This window comes from Cebidichthys violaceus, unplaced genomic scaffold, assembly GCF_023349555.1.
Source record: "Cebidichthys violaceus isolate CVI_PGR_0920_01 unplaced genomic scaffold, fCebVio1.0.p SCAF_35, whole genome shotgun sequence".
NCBI lineage: Eukaryota > Metazoa > Chordata > Actinopteri > Perciformes > Stichaeidae > Cebidichthys > Cebidichthys violaceus.
In genome coordinates, this window is record NW_027176539.1 from 2,156,445 (window position 1) to 2,180,724 (window position 24,280).

Consider the following 24,280-nt stretch of genomic DNA (forward strand, 5'->3'; position numbering starts at 1 on the left):
TCACTGACACGGATCTTCTGAGAGTCACTGAAGAGTCAGATGACCTCTAGACCTCTAGACCTCTAGACCCCAGAGCAGCGTTACAGGAGACACATCACTCACGTTAAGGGTTCTAACAGACTCAGGACTCTGGAGCAGGAACGTTGAACTCACCTTCACTTAATGAACTCTGAGAGACTAATGGCTGCACCTGGGCAGCCTCGCGCGCGCTGACTTGAAGACCTCATGCTGACAAACGGAACCGGCTCTGTGAGAGATTCTTTATTAGAACCCACGTCTTCTGTGGTTTTACGCACGCGGCGCCCTCCCCTTTGGACACGGGACCTTTTGGGTTTGTGTCCTCGAGGACGGAGACTTTTACGCACGCCGGCTCATGCATCCCGTCTCACACCCAGCAGTCTCCCGCCTCGTGAAGCATGTTGACGCAGCCGAACTGCGCCGGAGGGAGTTCGCGCGATGTGGAAGAAGTCTCCCCGGATTCAGCGCAGCTGTGCGGGAGCGGCGGCGCCGCGGCTCCTCCACTTAGTCGTCTGTTGAACGCGGTACGGCGCGTCCGTCCGTGAACGACGCGGGGGGCATGACGCGGAGACCCCGGTGGAGATCAAGGGTTCTCCGTGAAGTCCTCTCACTGCCGCTGCTCGTGGCCGTGATGTGCTGCGCCCAGAGGTGAGCCGCGCGGTCCCGGTACCGGAGAGGTGTCCGTCCTCCAGATCGACACTCACCGTCTCCTGTTGTCTTCTGTCTTTTCAGCGTCAACGAGCCGGGCAACATGTCCTCCGTGAAAGTCACGGTGGACAGACTGTTGAAGGGCTACGACATCCGTCTGCGGCCGGACTTTGGAGGTAAAACACTTACGTGTGTCTCGATAGCTGCCCACTGTTTACTTACAGTTAACTAATTACAGTTAACTAATTACAGGTAACTAATTACAGCTAACTAATTACATGTAACTAATTACATTTAACTAGTTACATTTAACTAGTTACATTTAACTAATTACATTTTACTAATTACAGTTAACTGATTATATTTAACTAATTACAGTTAACTAAACACTAATGAATGATTACTACTTCATGTCTCCTGTTTTAAGGTAAACCGGTGGCTGTTGGTATGAGCCTGGACGTGGCGAGCATTGACAGTGTGTCAGAAGTCAATATGGTGAGTTAATATGTTCATGTATTCATATGTTCATGTATTCATATGTTCATATGTTCATATATTGATCCTCATGTTTCTGAGTCTTCTGTAGTTTTGCTGGTTCTGCTGCTGTATATTAATGCAATGGATAGTTTACACTAACGGGTTAAATTAATCATAATATAGGGTAATAAGGTTCATAAGATATAACTAATGGTTTAAATGATTTACTGATGCTGTATAGACACTTATACGCTTGTTTTAAGATAAAATAACTTTATTCATCCCAAAGAGTTTCATTAAAGATTACAACAACATAATAAGACAAGAACAATATAATTAAAATATAAACATATATGAACAAGAGTAAAATAAATAATACTGACACCATTGCAAAATGAAACACAATAGCAATAAGAGTAAGGTAAATAAATAAAGTTAAAACAAACTAAAATAGAAAAAGTAAAATACAACCAAAAAGTTTGGGGTTGCCAGGTTGGGGGAAATCCCCTTTGTTTATAGTACTGTTATCTGTTTGTTGTGCACCTAAAACCTGTTCATGTTAATGGATTATATTAGTTACTAATTATTAATTTGATTAACTATTATTAAAGCCACCAGGGCTGTACCTCACAGTTCTTCAAGGCTTCATTAAATGTTGACATTTGATTTGTAAATCAACATTTAAACACAGACTTTGAAGCTTTTCTTCTGCTTGTCTCTTCATTGTGTTTAAAGACTGATATACTACATAGTGTTATTAGTATTAGACTATTAGTAGAGTTAGATTCCTCAAGAGTTTCTGACTCGTGTGATCAAAACATTTGTGTTTTTTAGCGAAATCTAGAGAAATGTTCTGCTTCAGTCCATATCTGTTGGACTTCCATTTGCTCTCCCACGTACTGCACACGAAGAGAAGCAGCACCTGTATTATCAGGACAGACTAGCAGCAATCTAACAGCACCATAACGTACATTTACACAACCACAATAACACAAAATCTACTTTCTTCCATTAAAAGTCATAAAAATAGACATTCAAAGCTTCATTCAAAACCGTAATAGAAGATTTGAATGTAGCAACATGACAAACAAACACTTCAAATGTTGAGTGTTTATTGTGAAATGGTATCAGATCTCCACAGCATCCTGCCTGAATGGTCTAGTGTGTAAACAGAGAACAGTTTGTAGAAGCTGTGTTGTTGTCCAGAGTGGTTTGCATCAGATTATAGTTTTATGGTTTTACGTCCTGGTTCAGTGGCTGTGTGACTCTGTTACAATATACGGTCAGTGCGTTCAGTGCTGTGTGTCTTATCCTTTCAAATATAACGAAATCTAGAGAGACCTTGGGAAGTGTGTGTGTGTGTGTGTGTGTGTGTGTGTGTGTTGGGGCTCCACAGTTTAATGTCTTATGCCATCTATCATGGGTCTGAACTGCTGACTGAGCATGATGCCCCGTCACACGCTGCCAGGAGGAAAGCGCCCGCGGCATGGCGTCCTGACAATGAGATGTACCTGTGGTGCTTTTTAATGCTCCACAGCAGAGAGACAATACGACGTCATCCTATTGTTGTAGAGGATGGGATCAGCTGTTCTTCAGTGGTGGAAAAGTTCTCATTGTCTCTACAATTCATTTATCATTTTGGACTGGACAAAATGTAAAGTAAAACAACTATGAACTATAAGATAAATGTCTTTTGTTAGCCCGCCTCACTGTTCTAATGCTGTACACATGAATAACAAAACACTGGGTCGGGACCCTCAGGTGGGTCGCCGAATAAAAGAGCAGCATCTCCTCCATATATTTAAATGTTTCTATCTGCAGGTCACCTTTAACTCTACCTAAAGGCATTTATTTGGTCTCGTTTATAAAGTAACAATTAATTGGCAGTAAAAATGACTCTTCACGATTTACAGATATAAAACCTGTTGTGAATTGTGTTTGTCATTTTAAAAAAGTGAATCCTACGCAGCTGTTATTATGGACATAAGTGTAAAATGACATTTCTTAACTTAGACATTATATATATATATATATGTATATATGTATATATACATATATATATATATATAAACTGTATATACATGTACCGAATAATGTAATTAAGATTTTGAATGAAGCTTTGAACGTCTATTGTTATGACTTTGAAAGGAAAAAAGTAGATTATATAAATGTACGTTGTATGTATGGTGCTGTTAGATTGCTGCTAGTCCGCCCCGTTAATACAGGTGCTGCTTCTCTTTGTGTGCAGCAAACTCGCTGTTGTTTCTTAAAGGCTTTACGCCAACGAATATGGATTGAAGCTGATAGTTTGTAAGATAAAAACAACTTGTGTATGTGTGTATGTATATATATATATATATATATATATATATATATAGGGAGAGAATAGAACCATACACACATTATTTGTCCCGTTAGCTTTGACAATCTAAAATCAGTTAACTAAGTTTCAGCACTTAACGGACCAAACCTAATTTCCACATTAGAGACTTTTAGGGGAGAGTATCTTCTGCTGTGAGAGAGAATCCCGTCAGACCGACCGTCTTATTGGTTTATGCAGATGAGACGGAAGGAGACGAGGAACCGGACACATTAAACTCTCTCAGGCTTTGACCTTTTGAGGCTTCTGATCACATTGTGTTCACTGGAGCGTCTCGAGGCTTCCAGTGATCCTGAGTTTATGATTACATGGAGTCTCACACGGGGTCGTTATGTTGGTTAGGGAAGACACAAACAGGAAGTGTTACGTCGTAAGACTTGCATATGATTGATTATGGATTTGGGCAGGCTGCTGAAGTTTACTTAAAGTCAAGTCAAGTTTGTCAACTTCGTTTATTAGGGTTGGGTCTGACTTAACTTAATAAGGTCGGTCGAACTAATTTTACAGTAGTAAATTAAGTCGGACCAACATAATTGCGTCATGCTTAAAGAAAGCAGTATAATGGTGTGGAAATACTTCCAATAACATAGTTATGAATATGATATTCCTGGTTGGGTGTAAAATACGCATGTAAACTAAGTAAAATACGTATGTAAACTAAGTAAAATAAGTTTGTAAACTAAGTAAAATACATACGTAAACTAAGTAACAGGAAACACTTTAGCCTCCTGGTTAGCTTCGTTATTTAGCCAAGTGGGACTGTGCTGCCCACCGGCTGCTAACATAAAGCAATTAGTAAGTTAGCTAAATTAGCTAACTTGCTAATGCTAACAGCTAACTAGCTAATGCTAACAGCTAACTAGCTCTCCTCCTGCTGATTTCAACACAGATTTGTTGTTCAATATAATCAGCTCACTGTCAATAAAGGAATAGTTTCAGCACAAATTCACACATTTGTGTTCTTAGATAACAGAGACTATATCCATTTAATAAATCTGCTCCAATATGGATTTGTTCTTCTGGTTCGTGTAGTTTGTAGTAGTAGTTGTTGTATCGTTGTATATTTTTCTGTATATTGTATTCATATGACTGTGAACAGAAGACTTTCATCAGCCATCACATCCTCTAACGTTTCGTTCATTTTAAATATGTTGAATGTTGTCGGAGGTAAATAGAGACTGAGATGAGTTCGGGGTCGTGACCTCGCTCTCTCGCTCAGAGGCGTGAAGGAGTCGGCGGCGTGTTGCTGCTTTTAGCCCGTGTGGGCTGAGCTGCAGCTCGTTGTCTAGGAAATGAAAGTATTTATACATTTCTCACTCCTTTATTTTGACTTTGCTGTGCGTCTGTTGATATTTTTAAAGTTTTGTGTGTATTTATTTGGGGATCACTCCTTTAGCTTTCTATTTTAAAGAAGCACAGCTGTCCGGGAACACGGAGCTGTAATGCAGAAAGTCTGGAGTCGGATCAACTTAATTTATTAGGGTTGTGTCCGACTTAACTTAATAAGGTTGGTCAAACTAATTTTACAGTAGTACAATTACAGGAGTAAGTTAAGTTTGATCAAATCCTAGTAAGTTAAGTTTGATCAAATCCTAGTAAGTTAAGTTGATCCAACAGAATTGCTTGATGCTTAAAGAAAGCAGTTTAATTGTGTTGAAATACTTTCCATGATTCTATTAAGTTCGTTGAAAGCGTTGCTTTTTTTGTTGAGGAATAGTTGGTGGCTAAAAATGCAACATTTGAAGAACAAAATGCGGTGTTCTGTGTCTGTATTGGGGATCACTCCTTTAGCTTTCTATTTTGAAGGAGCACACCTGTCCGGGAACACGGAGCTGTAAAAGCAGAAAGTCCCGGCGGTGCTGTTACACATTTATTCAGTGTGAGTCAGCTGGAAGACGAATCCATCATGTGCTAAAAACCTCCACATCCTTTCTGACACTTTTAACATTCTCCACCTTCTGCCTGGAGGAAGTGTCGCCCTTAAAGGCTGGTAGGACAGATGTTCTCCCACATCTCTACTGAAGGCCTTCGTTAATAGAATGAGTCTCAGTAACACGTCGAGCCGCCTCGGGCTCCAGAGACTCAGCTGAACGGTGAAGTCTCTTTAATACGACCTGCTGACTGCCGGAACAGTGCTGCGTTCAGGGGGCCGCAAATAAAAAGCGTTTTTATTGAGTTGATACGTCTGATTCACACTAATTGTGAAGAAATGCCATTAGTGCCGTCAAGATAGGGTTAGTAACCCTCTTCACAAACAAGAGGTTGTTCTATTTCTTTAAAAACTGTATTTACACTTTGTCAGTTATTAATAAATCAAATACAGCTGGTGTCTGTAGCCGGACTAATACAACTGAGCTTGTACTGCTCATGTTGTATTTTTCGTCTCTAAATGAACATTGGCACCAAAGAGCTAGTTTAAGATCCACCGTTTGTCAGAACCAGCGACGGTTCTGTGGAGAACAACCTGCGTCACATGAACAGCTCACCTGTGACTGTGCTCCAGTGAGAACGTTCAGTGACAGAGTCGTGTGGGAGGACGCAGAGACTCGGTTCGTTTCCTGTCCTCCCAGCAGACGTCCTGGCGTTAAGTTGACGTCGACGACATTTGACTGGCAGACGGTAACGTCTCCCACCGGGCCTCGTTTACTCACCGGTCTGAGGACAAGCCTCTTCCTGTCTCTGGTGGTTTACGTTTGTGACGCTGAAGGAGGATGTTAGATGTTGTTTTTGACTCGAATTGGAATCGTGAATATGAACAACACAACTCTTCATAGCAGCATTGATGCTAATTTGTGACAGTTGAAGCATTTTTTCAATATAGATTCCTGCAGACAGAGAACCAACTAAACTCATGTTTACAATGTTTACTGAGGGAATAAATCAAGAGAGAAGTAGAGTCATTTTAGACTAGACTTCTATACAACCAGAGGAGTCGCCCCCTGCTGGACACCAGAGAGAATGCAGCTTTAACACGTGAAGCTTTGCCTCTTCAGACTGTAAAACCCTCTGAAGGCCCAGAATAGAGCCCTGTGGGACCCCTGCAGGGCTCACAGGTTCAGTACAGTGAGCAGGACGCGGTACAGCTTGGTTTCTGAGACTCCTGCTGGGCTGAGAGGATCTGAAGATCTGAAACAGACTGAAATAGTTTGAGGTCCAGACGCTGAGTGAGCGGGTTGGTAGATGTAGTAGAAGAGCTGTTGTGTAAAGCTGATTCACTCAGCTCAGCCCACACCTCAGCTGCATGTGGGAGAGTACAGAGGTCCATCCAGCCAAGTCTCAGATCTAATAGAGACACACTGCGTTACATCGTCTTCTCCTTCGTTTTACATGCAGATTTAATGGAAATATAGTCAGTTCATCGTATAACCGGCAGAATATTCTATGTAACAAAAAGACCATTAAATGGATGAAAACAAACCTTTGAACATAGAGAATAAATACGTTCTCTGTACACACACACTGAATTATTCATAGGAATCAATATCATATTAGACTGTCAGTCAAACCACTTGGTGTAATTCATTCTGAACACTTTGTCAGCCGGCAGTAATGAGAGAATCAACAAAAACAAAGCAATTCTTTATTTTATTAAAATGAGGTCAGCAGTTTTCAGAAGTGTGGACTACTCTCCCTAACTCCTAGTGATGATTACTTCTGTCTGCAGTGTGCTGTTGATATTGATTTTCACATCCAGAGGGAATCTGGGCATTTCTTTAACACTTTTATGAATATGCGACCAGAGGACTGAAATGTAGGCATTTTCTGTACTGCCAAGTTTTTGTTTATTTGCTGCTTATTTATTTAAGAGAACATTAGTCAGCAGAAGGAAGCCAGGCGAGCTGGTAAAGAGCTCCATTAAAGGACCAGAAAAGCTTTTGAGTCTGACAATAAATTATTCAAATAACCTCATGTCATCATCGCATGTATGGCTGGTAATATGTGACGAAATCTATCAATCCATCCATCCGTCTATCCATCTGTCCATCCATCTATCAATCTATCCATCTATCCATCTATCTATCAATCTATCCATCTGTCCATCTATCTATCCATCCATCCATCCATCTATTCATCCATCTATCTATCAATCTATCCATCCATCCATCCATCCATCCATCCATCCATCTGTCCATCCATCCATCTATCCATCTATTTATCAATCAATCTATCCATCCATCTGTCCATCTATCTATCTATCTATCTATCTATCTATCTATCTATCTATCTATCTATCTATCTATCTATCTATCTATTCATCTATCCCTTTACCTCCCTCCCTCTCTTTACCCCCTACCTTTACCTCCCTCTCTTTACCTCCCTACCTTTACCTCCCTCTCTTTACCTCCCTACCTTTACCTCCCTCTCTTTACCTCCCTACCTTTACCTCCCTCTCTTTACCTCCCTACCTTTACCTCCCTCTCTTTACCTCCCTACCTTTACCTCCCTCTCTTTACCTCCCTACCTTTACCTCCCTCTCTTTACCTCCCTACCTTTACCTCCCTCTCTTTACCTCCCTACCTTTACCTCCCTACCTTTACCTCCCTCTCTTTACCTCCCTACCTTTACCTCCCTCTCTTTACCTCCCTACCTTTACCTCCCTCTCTTTACCTCCCTCCCTCTCTTTACCTCCCTCCCTTTACCTCCCTACCTACCTGCTGCCCGTCTGGTGCACAGAACAGCTGAGCGGTGTCTCCTGGAATGTTCACCAGGCCGACAGATGGATAGATAATTATATAAATATCACCATTGTTACCAAAAACCATCCGTCCTGAGCTCCGGGCTGCAGACATTCAACATGAAGTAGAGGAAAGTCTTCAGTTTGGACCTGTGACTTTAAATAAGTGACTTCATTCATCCCGTACCTGACGTAGTGAAACATCTCTGACTCCTGTCTATTGTTGAGTATGAAGATACACGATGCTGTTTTCCTCCCCTCAGGACTACACCTTGACGATGTACTTCCAGCAGTACTGGAGGGATAAGAGACTGGCCTATACGGGGATCCCTCTCAACCTGACTCTGGACAACAGGGTAGCGGACCAGCTCTGGGTCCCGGACACCTACTTCCTCAACGACAAGAAGTCCTTCGTCCACGGTGTCACCGTTAAGAACCGGATGATTCGACTTCACCCGGACGGCACCGTCCTCTACGGCCTCAGGTCAGCGCTGTTGGTACTCAAATAGTTACTTCAATGATTTACTGGGCAAACTCAAAACCTCCTCCAAGAGTCAAACAGACCATGAAGCAGGGGATGCTTTAGGGGCGGGGCTACACAGTGATTGACAGGTCTCTACGCACTCCTCCTCAGTCCAGACATGGTCACTTCCTGTTTACTGGTTGGCGACGGCCAAATTGTCGAACTGGAGGCTTCAAAACGTCCACAAACCAACGAGACGTCCACGTCTTATTTACAGTTAAACAGTGTTTATTCCTCGTTAAGAAGTCCATCTGATCGGATTTCTTTCCTTCACAGACTGTAAAGATCTTGGAAACACGGATGTATTTACACATTTCATCTCATCATCATCGTCTCTCACCGGCTACAAATCCATCACTAATGCGTATGAGTTCATTAGCTGGAGGCTGTTGGGCCTCTGGTGGCTATAAAGTGTTTTATCTGTTTGGTAGAAGCCGTCTGAGCTGCAGCTTCTCATCCTCATCATATCTCTCATGGTTTCAGTATGAAGCTCTCTCATAACTCTATAATAATAATAATAATAATACGTTTGTGTCTTTCTGATGTGAGTCGTTTCTACGAGGACTTGTGAAGGAGCTCCTCTCTATGAATTGTCTTTGTATCTTCCTCTTTGATGATGTGTCTTCATCACCTTTGAAAACACGACCTGAGTAAAGAACCCTCTGCTGTGTTGGTCCAGGATCACCACGACGGCGGCCTGCATGATGGACCTGAGGAGATACCCGCTGGACGAGCAGAACTGCACTCTGGAGATTGAGAGCTGTAAGTTTGTAGACTCTCGGCTTTACATCTTCTCACTCCTTTAAAATATGAACAGCAGCGTGAAGAGAACTTCTCACACTCCTCATCTGGTGCAGACAGAAAACTGAGAACAGAAAACTGCACCGACTGCTGAACCGCTGTTGATTTATGAAGCGGTCGTATCTCAGAGTGACAAATCGCTTCACGTCAGAGCTGAGAGTCCATGCAGCTACTTCTATAGAGGAGAGGGTTGTAATCATAAACTAATACATGTCAGTTAATGCTGCTTAATTATCACCAGAAACAAATACATCACAAAGTAAAGTATACATGTTTTTTATATATATATATATATATATATATATATTGTATTTACTTTTTTATATTTATTTAGTTATTTATTCATTTATACATCTATATTTATTTATTTATTTGTATATTGATTCATTTATCCACACATGGAGCTGACAGATTTATATATTTCGATAAATTAAAGTTTATATAAATAAATAAATATAATTATAAATAAATACATAAATGTGTGAATAAATTAATCACAAAAAATATGAATTAATATGCAAATGAATACATATTTGAAAGGCTAAGTATATAATTATATGTAAATTAATACATAAATACACAAATACATTGACTTTTTGATTTGTTCATATTTATTTAATATATTTAATGTCTCATGTAATTTGTGATTTATTTATTGATAGTGACAATTAAACATTAAATTACATAATTCTTTTCTTGAGCATTTAATGATATAATTATTTATATATTTAGATTTGTCCCTTAAAGCCTCCGTAGTCTGGATGTCTCATGGGTCCAATGTGTCTTCATGTCTCTATTGACATTCAATCAGCAGCAGCAGAGTCCAAGAACTCAAAGTACTTATAATAACCCACTCATAATAATCAATAATCAGTAAGCCCACCTCGTGTCCTGTGTGCAGACGGCTACACCACAGATGACATCGAGTTCTACTGGAAAGGAGGAGACTCCGCTGTGACCGGGGTGACGCGCATCGAGCTCCCTCAGTTCTCCATAATGGACTACAAGCTGGTCTCCAGGAACGTGGTCTTTTCCACAGGTGAGGCTGATTCAGCGCTAACGCTCCATGAAGCTAACGAAAGACAGACTGAAGGTGTTTCTGTTTCTGTTATTATATTATATTATCCTGATCAAACCATCAAACCAGGACCACAACAGCAGAACTGTGAATACTCTACTTACAGTATTATACTGAACTCATTAAGGGCAGAGCATGAATTATTATCTCATTATACAAAACTTCATTATACAAGAACATTATTATTCCCACAGACGGTGTAATGGAGGAAGGATATATATGATAGTTCCCAGCTAACGCTAGCTGCATCTTTCATATTAATTCATTCATTTGGATGCAAATGTTGGCAAAACCTACTTAAAACTAATGTTCTCTCCTCTTCACCTCGCTGTCAGACAGACCTTTCTGTTATCTCTGATCTCTGCTCTGCTGCTGGTGGTGGGTCTGTGTTGTTGAGACGTCAGTGTTTTAAAGAGTGTTGGTAGAGATCGGAGATAACAGCTTCAGTTGTATGCTACAGAGGTAAACGTTGTGTTATTGTGCTGTTTGCTCACAGATCATCTCAAAGCTCATACGTTTCCAAAGATGATTTTTGAGCCACGCTTGCTTCTTGTTTCCATGGTGATAAAAACCATGGGGCCATCGCCATAGGAACCAAAACAAAGTGCCAGACATCCCCTTGTCTCTCTTGAATAAGAGTCTTCTTCTTCTTCTGTCTCGTCCTGCAGGTGCCTACCCTCGACTCTCCCTGAGCTTCAAGCTGAAACGAAACATCGGATACTTCATCCTGCAGACGTACATGCCGTCCATCCTCATCACCATCCTGTCCTGGGTCTCCTTCTGGATCAATTATGACGCCTCGGCCGCCAGAGTGGCGTTAGGTACGACGGTGGCATTGGTTCCGATTGTGCCGTTGGTACGACGGTGCCGTTGGGACGTTTGTGGCGTTGGGTACGGCGGTGGCTTTGGTTACGGTGGTGGCGTTGGGTACGATTGTGGCGTTGGTACGATTGTGGCGTTGGTACGATTGTGGCATTGGCTACGATTGTGGCGTTGGCTACGATTGTGGCGTTGGGCACGACGGTGGCGTTGGTACGTTTGTGGCGTTGGGTACGGCGGTGGCGTTGGGTACGATTGTAGCGTTGGTACGACGGTGGCGTTGGTACGACGGTGCCATTGGTACGATTGTGGCGTTGGGTACGACGGTGGCGTTGGTACGTTTGTGGCGTTGGGTACGGCGGTGGCGTTGGTACGATTGTAGCGTTGGTACGATTGTGGCGTTGGTACGATTGTAGCGTTGGTACGTTTGTGGCGTTGGGTACGGCGGTGGCGTTGGTACGATTGTAGCGTTGGTACGATTGTAGCGTTGGTACGACTGTGGCGTTGGTACGACTGTGGCGTTGGGTACGACGGTGGCGTTGGTACGTTTGTGGCGTTGGGTACGTTTGTGGCGTTGGTACGATTGTAGCGTTGGTACGACGGTGGCGTTGGTACGACGGTGGCGTTGGTACGACTGTGGCGTTGGTACGATTGTGGCGTTGGGTACGATTGTGGCGTTGGTACGATTGTGGCGTTGGTACGATTGTGGCGTTGATACGATTGTGGCGTTGGGTACGATTGTGGCGTTGGTACGATTGTGGCGTTGGTACGATTGTGGCGTTGGTACGATTGTGGCGTTGGGTACGATTGTGGCGTTGGGTACGATTGTGGCGTTGGTACGATTGTGGCGTTGGTACGATTGTGGCGTTGGGTACGATTGTGGCGTTGGTACGATTGTGGCGTTGGTACGTTTGTGGCATTGGGTACGACGGTGGCGTTGGTACGATTGTGCCGTTGGGTACGACGGTGGCGTTGGTTACAACATTATCTTTTAAATTGACAAAATATATATGGTACATATATTAACCGGGACTTTCCCTCCCTATAGAGCATGCTCAGTAGCGTTTCCTTTAGCTCCGCCTCCCAGCTTTCAGTCCAGCCTCATTCTCATTCACATGATTAGTGGAAGGAAAATAATTCTTTTGCAACTTTTAGGATCTCTCACTGGTTGTAATAATTAAAAACATAAACGGACCTTCTGACCTTTACGGTTCCGTTATATTTATGTTAATAGAACATGTTCGTTAGGCCTCAGAGCAGAACCGTGTTCAGACTTAAAGCTGCACCCGAAAATTAAATTTAACTTCAAACTTTTAAACAAAACTTAAAACAAAAAGTAAAATATAAACTTTAACTTAGAAACATTTAACCAACACTTTTGAGTATTTTCCTCAATGTGAATCCTCATTCATCACCTCTATTGTATAAGAACGATAACGATAACGATGTTATTGCAGCGTTCATTAATAAATGTGGTCTTTGTGATTTAAAGATGAGCAGATCAGATCCTCCTCACACTCAGATGTTCAGACGGTGGTTCTGCTTATTATAGTTAAAGTTTATTTTAAAAACTCTCTTCATGTAACGAGCAGAAATTGACACGCGTTGCTGGTTTATTGTACGAAAACTGAGGAGTAACTTTTCGTAAGATATCACACCGCTATACGTTTAGGGGGAGGAGCCACCTCCGCGATGAGGTCGTTTCTTAACGAGGTCTTAACGAGGCTCTGAAACCGTTGTGGGTTTTTGTGGAGCAGCCCTGACAGACTCCACGCTCTCGCTCCGCTCTTTGTTCTGCAGAGATCGACTCCATAAACCCGCAGAGCTCTCGACTCCCCCTCACCCGCAGCCTGCTGCTGTAATTACGTAAGCCTGAGTCGACAGGAATAGACTCTCGGCCTCCGCAAAGACAACACGGACACATTTACTGTCGATGGTGCACATTACGGAGAGAATTACTACACCGCTGTTTGTTGTGTATCTGCTGAGTGGGTCCGCTCGTCGTTAGGTAGCGGAGCGCTTTCTGCTTATCCAACGGCAAACCAGTGAAGCTTTAACAGAGAGACACCCAGGAACCTCTGAGGGTTCCTTAAGATCAGCTCTTCCTTCATTTGAACACCAGGAAGTCTACACAAAGACTGTTTGTCCCTGATGTAGGTCGTCAGAGCCAAATGCAAAGAATGAATCATTTGAATGTTTAACTTAATTAAATGTGCACGATGGAACATTAACGAATTATGATTATAATTATTATTATAATTATTATGAATAAACACACAACCGAGAGGGAAATGAAAAAACGTGAATGTTCATAAACGAGCACGTGGACAACACTTAAAAGTTAAAGTTAAACTTTAAGCGGACTACAGGAAGTCTTCTTGTAGGAGATTGCCACGACTAAATGTGTCCCAGAGGACGTACACATAGTTCCTATCGAGTGTAAATCCAAACAAAAAGCATATTCATGAGAACAAGTTGCACACATATTAACATGTAAACAAGCGTATTAAATAATGAGGATGGCAGTTAAACTGACATCCTTAACCCGTGACACCTTAGCACTAAAACTTAAAGAAATAAAAATGCTCGGTAAGAGATTGGATGAACTCAAGATATATCAAACATATATACATATATACTTATATTGATGTACAGACATAGAGACTCCTTCCTTTGTAGTTAGATACTTTCACTACAGAGCACCTGTCATGGGCGCTCACATCAAGAGATCGTTTGTAATATAATCGCTACCCAAAGCTTAATTTAGCATTTGAGCTAACTTTAAGAAAGAGCTGTAGGAAAACATGACATCAAAAATCCATTAAAGTAAAAAACATTTTTGATGTTTTTTACCAAATTTGGTGACAATTGAGACAATTTTGGACACAATTCATACAGACAGACAGACAGACAGCTAACAGGGTTATTGTCACTTCTTTGGTTGAGGACGTTGTCTTCTGAGGGACCACACAGGTTGTATTTGAGGTTAGTGTGTTTTTAATGATCCGTGTTTGTGTTCCTCAGGGATCACCACTGTCCTCACCATGACGACCATCAACACCCATCTCAGAGAGACTCTGCCCAAGATCCCGTACGTCAAAGCCATCGACATGTACCTGATGGGCTGCTTCGTGTTCGTCTTCCTCGCTCTGCTGGAGTACGCCTTCGTCAACTACATCTTCTTCGGAAGAGGTCCTCAGATGCAGAAGAAGCAGGCTGAGAAGGCCCAGAAGGCCAACAATGAGTGGGACAACTTCGCTGTACCCAAGGTGAGACGTGTCCTCATTCAACACGGAAAGGTCCAGAACTCTCCTCTGGTTGTATAGAAGTCTAGTCTAAAATGACTCTACTTCTCTCTTGATTTATTCCCTCAGTAAACATTGTAAACATGAGTTTATGGTCTCAGTCTCTAGTTTACAGTCTTCTTCAATACAGCATGATGTTCATTTAGTACATTATGCTCCATTTAGAGTCAAACACACCATAAAGAGGGGGATGATTTAGGGGCGGGGCTACACAGTGATTGACAGGTCTTTACCAGAGACGTATACGGCGTCTCTACGTCAGTCCTCCTCAGTCCAGATATGGTCACTTCCTGTTCACTGGTTGATTAAAACAAGATGGCGACGGCGAATTTGCCAAACTCAAGACTTCAAAACATCACAAACCAACGAGAGACGTCACGGTATTCTGAATCCAACATAACGTTACTAAAAGACCGTTGTTAGTTACGTAACTTAAAGTGACAGGGAGTAACCTTTACCTGGTCCTGGACCAGTCTCACTGTAGTCCTGGTCCTCCATCAGACCTCCATCAGTACAGAGACCATCAGAGAAGATGCTCTGTTTCTATAGAGTTATTCTGAATGATGTCATCGGAGCCACCGGGTCGGATTCTGGTGAAACCAGATGAACTCATGCAGGTTCACCAGAACCTCCTTCAGCTCAGACTCCAGCAGAGACCTGGTCCACCGTGGACAGACCCAGATCCTCCAGCAGAGACCGGTCCACCGTGGACAGACCCAGATCCTCCAGCAGAGACCTGGTCCACCGTGGACAGACTCAGATCAGGAGTTCCGGAGGGAGGAGGAGAGCTCAGATCCCGGCAGCAGCGTCTCCTCCTCCTCCTCCTCCTCCTCCAGGAGCAGAGGTTCTCCTCTCTGCTGGAGACCCAGGACGTATTGCTAGACCCACTGGAGGTAAGGGAGGCACGGGAGAACCAGAACCAGGACTGAGAGGGTCAGACTGTCAGACCCTGCTGCAGTAGAATGAGAGGTTTTCTAAAGGGACTCTGGTGCTCAGAGACACTACAGCTTTAGTCCACAGGGACCAACAGAACCAGCAGAAGTTAAAGTTCCTCGTAGTGACTTTAGTCATGTTTGTGAGTGAAGTAGGTTCTCGTGTGGAGCAGTAATTATGCGTAACTTCCTGTGGACTCCTCCAGCTGACCTCCGCTCAGTCAAAGGCTCTCTGTCTCTCTCTGCTAGTCTCTTCTGGAAGGAGCCAATTGCAAATCTCCGTCTGTTAAACTGTCCAATCAGGCGGAGGGGCGTCGTCACTCGCGGCGGGTGAGTGTCTGTCTTGTTGTAGAAGTATATTCATCTGTATGTTCCCTCTTCTTCTGTGGTGTTTCTATTCATAGCAGACACAACATCATTCAGTTTACTGCATCTACCGTGAACTGACACAGAGAAGAAGAAACAGAGTTAATAAATGAAGCTTAAACAAGTTCTTCTCAAAGGAAGTAAGAACACCAAAAACACTATTTAAGACTAGGACCTGAACCCATCAACAACACTGTAAATACACACACACACACACACACACACACACACACACACACACACACACACACACACCAATCCTCCTCCTTCACAGCAGCTGAACTTCATGAGCAGCTGTTTATATCTGAGGTGGCTTCATAAGAACCCAGTGTCCTGTGTGACTGTGTACACATTGTGCTCTGAGTGATTTATGGGTTGGGTTTAGTGTGTGTGTGTGTGTGTGTGTGTGTGTGTGTGTGTGTGTGTGTGTGGGGGGGTCATGACATCAGAGCACATCCAGACGCCCTTGAGCTGATTTGTGAGCAGTGATTTAACTTTGGGTCCAGAAACCAGGTTGTGAAGGTTCTCTGTGAGCGGCGATCTGTCAGCCCACCGCGCGGTGTCATCAGTCACCGAAGCCGAACCCCCTTCTTGTAACGCTGCGTCCTCCTCCTCTTCCTCCTCCTCCTCCTCTTCCTCCTCCTCTTCGTCTCGTCTGCAGGTCGACTCCCGGGGGAACATTCTGCTGACGACCTTGGAGATCCACAACGAGGTGGGAGGGAACGAGACCACGACCGCCGTGAACGACGCCCACAACTCCTCCTCCTCCGCCTCTTCCTCCGCCTCTTCCTCCTCATCCTCCTCCTCCTCGGTGGCGTTCGACCACTCGGGGGTCCAATACAGGAAGCCGAGCGGCCCGCGAGAGCCGGGTCGCCTCGGTCCGGACAGGAACGCGCATCTGAAGAAGACACGTCTGCGGAGACGTTCCTCGCAGCTGAGGATCAAAATCCCGGACCTCACGGACGTGAACACCATCGACAGGTGGTCTCGATTCATCTTCCCCTTCAGCTTCTCCCTCTTCAACGCCATCTACTGGCTGTACTACGTCTGACGCTCCACGAGCCCGGCCCGCCCCCCTTCATACCAACTACGTCCATTTAATAGAGAGTCCCAACAGAACATTCATCCTTCAGACTTTGATGAGACGTGAAGGACTCTTTTGTATTCACGCTGCTTTAGGTCGGTTATTACAGCTTCATTATGGACTATTATGACATTAATATGATGTTATTATGACATTATTATGATATTATTATGACATTAATATGATGTTATTATGATATTAATATGATATTATGATATTAATATGATATTATATTAATATGACATAATTATGACTTTCATATATTATTATATTAATATGATATTATTATGATATTAATATGACATTATTATGATATTAAAATGACATTATTATGACATTATTATGATATTAATATGATATTATTATGACATTATTATATTATTATGACATTATTATGCCATCATTATGACATTAATATGATATTAATATGACATTATTATGACATTATTATGACAATAATATGATATTAATATTACATAAAATGACATTATTATGATATTAATATGATATTATGACATTATTATTACTTTATTATTACATTATTATTACATTATTATTACGTTGTTATTACATTATTATTACATTATTTCTGTCTGTCTGTCGTCACGTAAACTAGACCAGACTTGAATAGAAATAGAGACGAGTAGAACGGACCTCCTAGCCGTTGTGGTCATGTGACTAGTTCAAAAGAAAGGCGTTGGTGGAAACACACACAAGTAAAACGTCACAAGACTTGAGAACGACGGAGAGACAGCAGGCCGGCGTGTCGGTGACGCCTTGTTATTGATCCCACTGAGACGATTGGTTAAGAGGTCAGGATAGCTAATCAGGTGACAGGTGACCTCTGCTATCAGGGACTCCTGGCCAATCCTAGCGCTTGAAATGTGGCTCAGGGCGGGTCTAACCAAGAGCAGCAGCGGGATTCACAATGACGCATCGTAGTGCCAATCAAAATGGCCGCTCTGCTACGTCGATTAGGACGCCTGCTCTTCTTCTGTGGTTCAATCTTTTTTTGGGGAACACACTTTTTGTCTTTGTGGCACAGAGTTAGATGAGAGGATTGACACCACTCTCATGACCGTGTGCTAAATATGGAGCTACAGCTAGTTAGCTTAGCTTAGCATAAAGACTGGAAGCGGGGGAGGGGAAACAGCTGAGCGTGTCAAAAGAATTCTTTCTCTGGAGTTGATGCCAGCGACCGTTCTCTGCCATCATTCAATGGAATGTTGAGACATTTTGGGGAGATATTAGATGAGAAGTCAGTTAGCTTAGCTTAGCATTAGAAACTGCTAGCACCTCTATTAGCACCTCTAAAACTCATTAATTAACATGTTAAATCTCATGTTTTTATCCCATACATGAAATATAAACTATTTTAAATTGATTTTAACATCTTGTCTGTGCGCACAGATCGTAGACGAAGGCAGGCTAGCTGTTTCCCTCTGCTTCCAGTCTTTGTGCTAAGCTAAGCTAACCGGCTGTTGGTCGTAGCTTGACATTTAGCTCACAGACGTGAGAGAGGTGTCGATCGTTTCACCTAACATCCAACAATCAAAGTGAAAGACAGTATTCCCCAAAATATTAAACTGTTTCTTTAACTTTTTACCCGTTCGCTATTTATTTTTATGTCATAAACCAACAACAACGTTTGTGTCACATGATTTATTTGTCATTGTGCTTTCAGGATCTGTCAGGACATTTTGTTGACTTCATGTACTTCACGTTTTCTTCACTTCAACATGAATCTTCTGCCTTTTGTTTGTCAGCAGTGTCTTTTCTCATCGTTTCCTCTTTGTGTTGTGAATATTAAACACAATATCACAGCTTCTGATTATTCCCATTCTTGATGTGAAATATGAAAAGTGAAGAGGAATCGGGGCGGGGGGGGGGGGGGGGATGTATCGTATCTCCACGGTAACAACTGTAGGCGTTCACGGCTCTTGGCTCCATCTGCCCGGTTTGGTGGAGCGACGGTCGGCGTGGGAGTGACACCACCTGTCACACTGATGCACCGCGACGCTTTACTGCACCACAGTTAGTTTGAGCAGTGAGTGAACTCTTCATGTTCACAACGTGTTATCATGGAGGTCGTTATTAATTATGATATTTAAACAGAGAGAGTTTACACAGGAATCATTCACAGTCCACTCACTAGATTCTCCCAGGGCTTTCAGCTGCATTTCATGGTCTTCGTCAGTGGATTGCTCGGAGTGAAGACAAAATATTGATGAGTATTTACAAACTCAATTTGCACATTTAGCCAAGCAGCGTATCTTATGAAAAGTTACTCCTCATGTCCAGAAACACGCGTTCACTTCTGCCCCTCACAGGAAACGGTTTAGTTAAAGATGGTCGTTTAAAGAACGATGAAGTTCAGTTACTGAAGTCTGAAAGTAACAAAACCATCACCTCTGACTTCACTTCAACGATCCGCTCTCTTGGATCAAAGATTGTTTGTTGGACTCCTTCCTTCCTTCCTTCCTTCCTTCCTTCCTGGTTTCTGATTTACTTCATTCTTCCTCGTTCAGCGCTCGATAACGTTCTACATTATTTTTCGTAGCTACGACTGCTGGATGAGACCAACCTCAGCTTTACTAATGGCAGTAAATTAATACGTATTTCGTATTATGTGTTCAGAATATTATATCGTCATCATTAGTAAACGGTTTATTCATCAGATACAGTTTTATGGATGTGTTGCTTTGGTGATTTTGCCAAACTTGCCTCGTGGAACCGAAAAGCCTGACTTATGTAATCTTATCCTGAAAATGATCCGGTTAACTCAGTCAGCCAGGTGCGAGGAGCGGGGCCCTGTTCTCCACACTCTCCTTGTGAACCTTCGTGTTTTGCAATAAAAGCAATAAAGGAAACGAAGCCGAGGCCCCGAGGACGATAACGAGACGCTAACGAGACGATAACGAGACAGTTAGTCATGAGCGATATTAAAACCGGAGGAGGGAGACGAGGGACGACAACCGGATCTCCAGCTTCATCAGAGAAGATCTTCATCACCGACGAAGACGTCTGACGCTGATATCAACAACAACAACAACAACAACAACAACATGGTGTCAAACATAAAAACACACTTGACCAGGTTTTATGCTCTTCATCGTTGAGTTCTTCAGAATTAACTCCTTCAGGACGTTTCACGCAGCAGGTAGATGATGTTCTTCTACTGTTGCTAGGAGACCTGTCTCACGAGGTGATTGGACGTCTTCATAAATCATAAACGATCATGTGAGAGTTCAGTCGAGGTGAAACTCTTTGTGTTGGTCGGAAAAATTAAACTTCTCCACAGATGATGAAGAAACAAAGAAGAAGAGAACAGAGAGCTTTATATTGTATTAATTATACATGTATGTATATATATATGAGCACTGACACTTTAACATTATCACTTTTAATACTATAACCATTACTTTTGATATAATAATACCAATATATTATTAATAAACCTCATAATAATAATGATATAGCTATCGTTAATATTATTATCATTATTATTATTATTACTGTTATTATTATAATCATTATTACTATTATTACTGTGTTTTATTTTTCATCTTATTTCCACAGTTTTTTTGTTAATTTTGTTGTAGTAGAAGAAGAAAAAAAGAAAGAAATGCATTTTTCTAGTTTAATTAGACTGCAGGAATAATATATATATATATATATATATATATATATATATATATATATATATATATATATATACACACTAGCATGAATAATGACTTGACAGTTAGAATATGACGTGTGTAGGACTTGTGACTTGTGAACCAGATGCTGAAGGAGACTCTACAGTTCAGGTTCAGGTGTTCCTGCTGGTGTCAGCTGCATGAGGAGAAGCTGCTCATTACTCACAGAGATGAAGGCGGAGGTGATTTCATCTCTTTTTTCTCAGGGTTATGTGTTCGTGAGCACAAAAACACGAAACATCGTGGTTTTCAAGTTCATGCGTGGCGTTAGAAATAAAACAATGAAATAATGAAAAGGCTTAGCGAGCACCTCGGTGCGCTCCAGAAAACTCAGCATCAGTTCAGGGTCAGTAACCCAACAGTGAGTCTGATGTTTCACTGAAGCAGAGAGGAAACAACAACAACAACAACAACAGGAAGTACACACTGTACGAGAACACTAAGTGATACTACTGCTCAGCTTCCTTCTCTCCTCGACCATCGATTAAACTTCTCAGACTGGAACCTTCTCTGGACTCGTCTTTGCAGCGTCAGCAGTCTTCAGCTTTTAACGATACACTCATTATTACAATCAGTGTGTGTGTGTGTGTGTGTGTGTGTGTGTGTGTGTGTGTGTGTGTGGTAAATGAATGTGATTAGTCAAGTAAAGAGAGACAGAAAATAAACGCAGCACAATGAGTTCAATAAGTCTCTGTATCGTGTACAGCTCGATCCCCGGCTCCTCCTCTGTGTTTTAAGTGAACATAAAGACTTTCTTGATGACTGCACGTCCTCAAACCCTTCCTTTTATGTGAGTTTTAAATACCTGAAGAGTGAGGCAGTTATAAGCTCCTCCCACAATGTGTTGATTTTGATTGAGGACACGCCCCCCTCCCCTATGATTGAACGCACCTGTGTCATATCTCTATTTAATCCTTGAGGAGCTATGAGGCTAACATCTCCACATAGCATTAGCTCTCTGAGGCTAACATCTCTCCATAACATTAGCTCTATGAGGCTAACATCTCTACATAACATTAGCTCTCTGAGGCTAACATCTCTACATAACATTAGCTCTCTGAGGCTAACATCTCTACATAACACTAGCTCTATGAGGCTAACATCTCTACATAGCATTAGCTCTATGAGGCTAACATCTCTACATAACATTAGCTCTATGAGGCTAACATCTCTACATAACATTAGCTCTGTGAGGCTAACATCTCTACGTAACATTAGCTCTCTGAGGCTAACATCTCTACATAACATTAGCTCTATGAGGCTAACATCTCTACATAACATTAGCTCTGTGAGGCTAACATCTCTACATAACATTAGCTCTCTGAGGCTAACATCTCTACATAACACTAGCTCTCTGAGGCTAACATCGCTACATAACATTAGCTCTATGAGGCTAACATCTCTACATAACATTAGCTCTGTGAGGCTAACATCTCTACATAACATTAGCTCTCTGAGGCTAACATCTCTACATAATATTAGCTCTATGAGGCTAACATCTCTACATAACATTAGCTCTCTGAGGCTAACATCTCTACATAACATTAGCTCTTTGAGGCTAACATCTCTACATAACATTAGCTCTATGAGGCTAACATCTCTACATAACATTAGCTCTCTGAGGCTAACATCTCTACATAACATTAGCTTTTTGAAGCTAACATCTCTACATAACATTAGCTCTGTGAGGCTAACATCTCTACATAACATTAGCTCTGTGAGGCTAACATCTCTACATAACATTAGCTCTCTGAGGCTAACATCTCTACATAACATTAGCTTTTTGAAGCTAACATCTCTACATAACATTAGCTCTCTGAGGCTAACATCTCTACATAACATTAGCTCTTTGAGGCTAACATCTCTACATAACATTAGCTCTATGAGGCTAACATCTCTACATAACATTAGTTCTATGAGGCTAACATCTCTACATAACATTAGCTCTCTGAGGCTAACATCTCTACATAACATTAGCTTTTTGAAGCTAACATCTCTACATAACATTAGCTCTGTGAGGCTCCACCACCTTGGCGGTCTTCCTCTGAGCTGGCCAGATGCCCAGAAACCCTTTAAATTAATGAGATAACTCTCCATAAACTGTGTTCACCTGATACTGCAGCAGCTCTCGGCCTCGAGATTCACTTTGAAGAGAATTTACACGTCAGTTATCAGTTGGAGATTTCATGTAGAGCAAGAAAAAGAGAGAAAGAGAAGCTCTGTCTTTCTGTTTTTACATAAGAGATAAGAAAAGATTCTCCTTTTTATTATTATCAGCATTACAGCAACAAAGAGGACAGCAAGACGCATCAGTAAAAAAACAGTAAAACCAACTAAATCTAAAATAAGATATATATTATTGCACATATAAAATGTGAAATACTAATTATAACAATGAAGCTGTGTATTTATATTATCATACTAAGTGAGAGATTCAGAGCATTTCTGTTGCCTCCACACGGCTCTCATCATGGCGGCGGCTGACCTGGCGGCTAGAAGCTAACGGTGCTAGAAGCTAACGATGCTAGCAGCGCTAACAGCGCTAACAACATTACTGCTCTGTATCTTTTATGTGTTCTGAACCTGGATGCTTGATAACAACAACATGCACTGTGTTTAAGTGAGACTTAACGTGTTAGAGGCAGCGTTGATGCTGACTGTTATATTCTTTTCACCCTCGGATCTAAAAACATATTGAAGATAAAACATATTTTATAATGCTGAACGTTCAACATGTTAACGTTCTTTATTGCTGGTCTGTTGAGTAATAAGTCATAATTTGTAGACACCTTGAGACTCTTTGCCCTTCATGTCCTCGTTCATCGAGCCACGCTTTGACGTTCCACCACACAGAGAATCTATAAAACACCGTCTCCTCCCTCACCTCACCTCACAGAATAACGTGATAGAGGAGAGGAGAGCACGAGGGAGATTCATGCAGGACCTTTTGGCTCATAAATGAGACATTCATTTACGACTCTGTGCCAATAAATATCCTGTAAAATGAGTTTTATTATACTTATATTATGCGGGCTTCAGCACACAGACCTCTGAACAGAGTCCTGGTTCACTTTTGTACTTTCACTGACTGTGACTCAAATACAGTAACAATCAGGCATAATAATAACAACAATAACAACAATCAGGTATAATAATAACAACAATAACAATAATGACAACAATCAGGCATAATAATAATATTAATAATAACAATCAGGCATAGTTTCACGTCAGTCCACAAACCGATGGCTGACGTCACGATGACTCCGTCCACGTCTTTGGGTTAGACTTTAATTCAACCACTGTAGAACCTTAAACAGAGTAGTGAGTGGACATGAAGAAGAAGTGGACCGACTCTGTAGCAACACCCAAGATCAAATCTACTTCCTGCTCCCGTGCTGTTTTAATCATAGAAGAGCAATCCAGACCAGATATCAGACCACCAGAGACGGACGGGGACGCGTTCATGAACC

The 24,280-nt window shown here is 41.9% G+C and overlaps 1 protein-coding gene across 3 annotated transcripts; it reads left to right on the top strand.

Moving 5' to 3' along the window:
- Positions 1-564: 564 nt before the first annotated feature.
- On the top strand, positions 565-17,271 carry gabrb3 (gamma-aminobutyric acid type A receptor subunit beta3). Of its 3 annotated transcripts, none has more exons than XM_068725299.1 (10): positions 565-666; positions 751-842; positions 1,094-1,161; positions 8,462-8,682; positions 9,401-9,483; positions 10,424-10,561; positions 11,269-11,421; positions 14,444-14,688; positions 15,906-15,986; positions 16,684-17,271. In XM_068725299.1, exons 1-10 carry the CDS (start codon positions 578-580, stop codon positions 17,071-17,073), a joined length of 1,560 nt encoding a protein of 519 aa, XP_068581400.1. In that variant the 5' UTR covers positions 565-577; the 3' UTR covers positions 17,074-17,271. The 3 variants fall into 3 exon arrangements, with proteins under 3 accessions (XP_068581400.1, XP_068581402.1, XP_068581401.1); XM_068725301.1 differs by having other exon boundaries at positions 15,919-15,986; positions 16,684-16,805; XM_068725300.1 differs by lacking the exon at positions 15,906-15,986.
- Positions 17,272-24,280: the final 7,009 nt, after the last annotated feature.